Consider the following 1,854-nt stretch of genomic DNA (forward strand, 5'->3'; position numbering starts at 1 on the left):
AAAAAAAAAAAATATATATATATATATATGTATGATGTTTATAAAAACAAAATTGATATGATTTATAATTATTTATGTATTGTTTATGGGGATATCCTCCGTGTGTATCAAATGTGTTATGTATAATATATTTATATTATATTATATTATATTATATTATATTATATTATATTATATTATATTATATTATATTATATTATATTATTTTATTTTATTTTATTTTATTTTATTTTTTTTATGTAGGTTCTCATAGGATATATGAAACATATTGAAAAACCGTTTAGTACATATCATCACGTTTGTACATATATATATATATATATATATTAATTTATTATTATTATTTCTTTTTTTCTTTTTTTGATTATTCTTTTAATGCTTTTTGTTTTTCAACACGTTAAGGTTAAGGCTTTCATATAAATGAATTTATATAATTTATTTAGAGCTTCAAACATCATCTTTTTATTTCATCTTTTAAAAACTATTTATTTGTATATGTATATATATTTTTTTATATTTTTTTTCAAGTGTCTTTTTTTTTATGATGTTCATATAAATTCTCATAAAAAATTAATTTTGTTCTTTTAAGAGGACATATCAATTAATTTATTACCTAAATAATTAAAAATATATATATATATATATATATATATTATTAAATTAAAAAAATATAATATATATATATATATGTATTTTGCTTTTCTTATAATAACATATATATCATTTAATATTTTATGAGAGGTCCTGTTCGTTATATGCATTTTACTTCTTAAAATTAAGGAATGGTCATAAAATTATTAAGAATTTTGAAAAATAGAAAATAAATACATATATATAAAAGTGTTATAAAATAAATTATAATATATTAGAAATAGCATATTATAATTTCTTCCTTATCTTTTTAACAATATATATATATAATATATTTCAAAAGAATTTCTGTATATTTATTTATTTCTTCATTCACTTTTTTGTATGGAAAAGAAAAGAAAAAAACTTCATATTAAGAAGAAGGATGTTGGAAAAGAAAAGAAAAAGAATGACAAATTAAAGGTAGGTCCTATAAGAAACGACGAGAATAAAAAAAATATAAATAAATAAATATAAATAAATATAAATATATATATACATATATATATATATATATATATATATATATATATATATGCATATACTTTCTTTAATTTCGTATTTGTTAGAATGATGTGCTGAAAGAAAAAAAACCTGCAAAGGCTCCAACCATTCTGAGATGGATAGACCTTCTGAGAAGCATGAAGGTAAAAATATATAAATATATATATATATATATATATATATTTTTTGTGTATTGTTTTTTATGTCTGTTTCTATAATTTATATATACACCTATTTGGAGTGTTTGTATAGTTAACACAGCTAAAAAAGAGTATCGACGAGGAACTGAACAACTACGAAATAAATAAAAACATCAACGACAAGTTACTTTTATTTTTAAACGACGACTTAGAAGAAAAACAAGTTTTAGAAAAAATAGACGAACTAAAGAATAGTAAAATGTATACACTGGTAGAGATGCATACTCAAAATATGAATAAATTACAAGAACATTTTGAAGAGGAAATAAAAAAAATGTTTGATATATTTGAAGAAGACAGAAAACTATTAATACAAAATAGGGATAGTATAGTACATAACATTAATTTATTTTATAGCCGTGTAAGGGAAATAAGGAAAATTAAAGAATATGAACTTTTTTCTGGATAAGCAAACAATGCATAAACAAATATATGCAAAAAAATGTGGCATATATATATATATATATATATATATATATATATATACATGTGTTAATTTGTTTAATTTTAATTTTTACTT

The 1,854-nt window shown here is 18.1% G+C and overlaps 2 protein-coding genes across 1 annotated transcript in view, besides 1 other annotated feature; both read left to right on the top strand.

Annotated features, from left to right (window-relative positions):
* Positions 1-253, top strand: part of PRSY57_0416400 (hypothetical protein) — a gene marked incomplete at both ends in the record, with an annotated part of 2,016 nt that extends 1,763 nt beyond the window's left edge.
* Positions 244-253: a sequence feature (Short protein (PRSY57_0416400, KYO02155.1) was converted to a misc_feature.).
* A 722-nt stretch (positions 254-975) lies between these two features.
* Positions 976-1,854, top strand: part of PRSY57_0416500 (hypothetical protein) — a gene marked incomplete at both ends in the record, with an annotated part of 2,899 nt that continues 2,020 nt past the window's right edge. The window contains 3 exons of the mRNA XM_020114520.1: positions 976-1,053; positions 1,200-1,277; positions 1,387-1,695. Of these exons, the coding sequence (XP_019970797.1) occupies positions 976-1,053; positions 1,200-1,277; positions 1,387-1,695 (465 nt within the window). The remainder of the gene's footprint in view (positions 1,054-1,199; positions 1,278-1,386; positions 1,696-1,854) is intronic.

Source organism: Plasmodium reichenowi, chromosome 4 (genome assembly GCF_001601855.1).
Source record: "Plasmodium reichenowi strain SY57 chromosome 4, whole genome shotgun sequence".
Classification (NCBI taxonomy): Eukaryota; Apicomplexa; class Aconoidasida; order Haemosporida; family Plasmodiidae; genus Plasmodium; species Plasmodium reichenowi.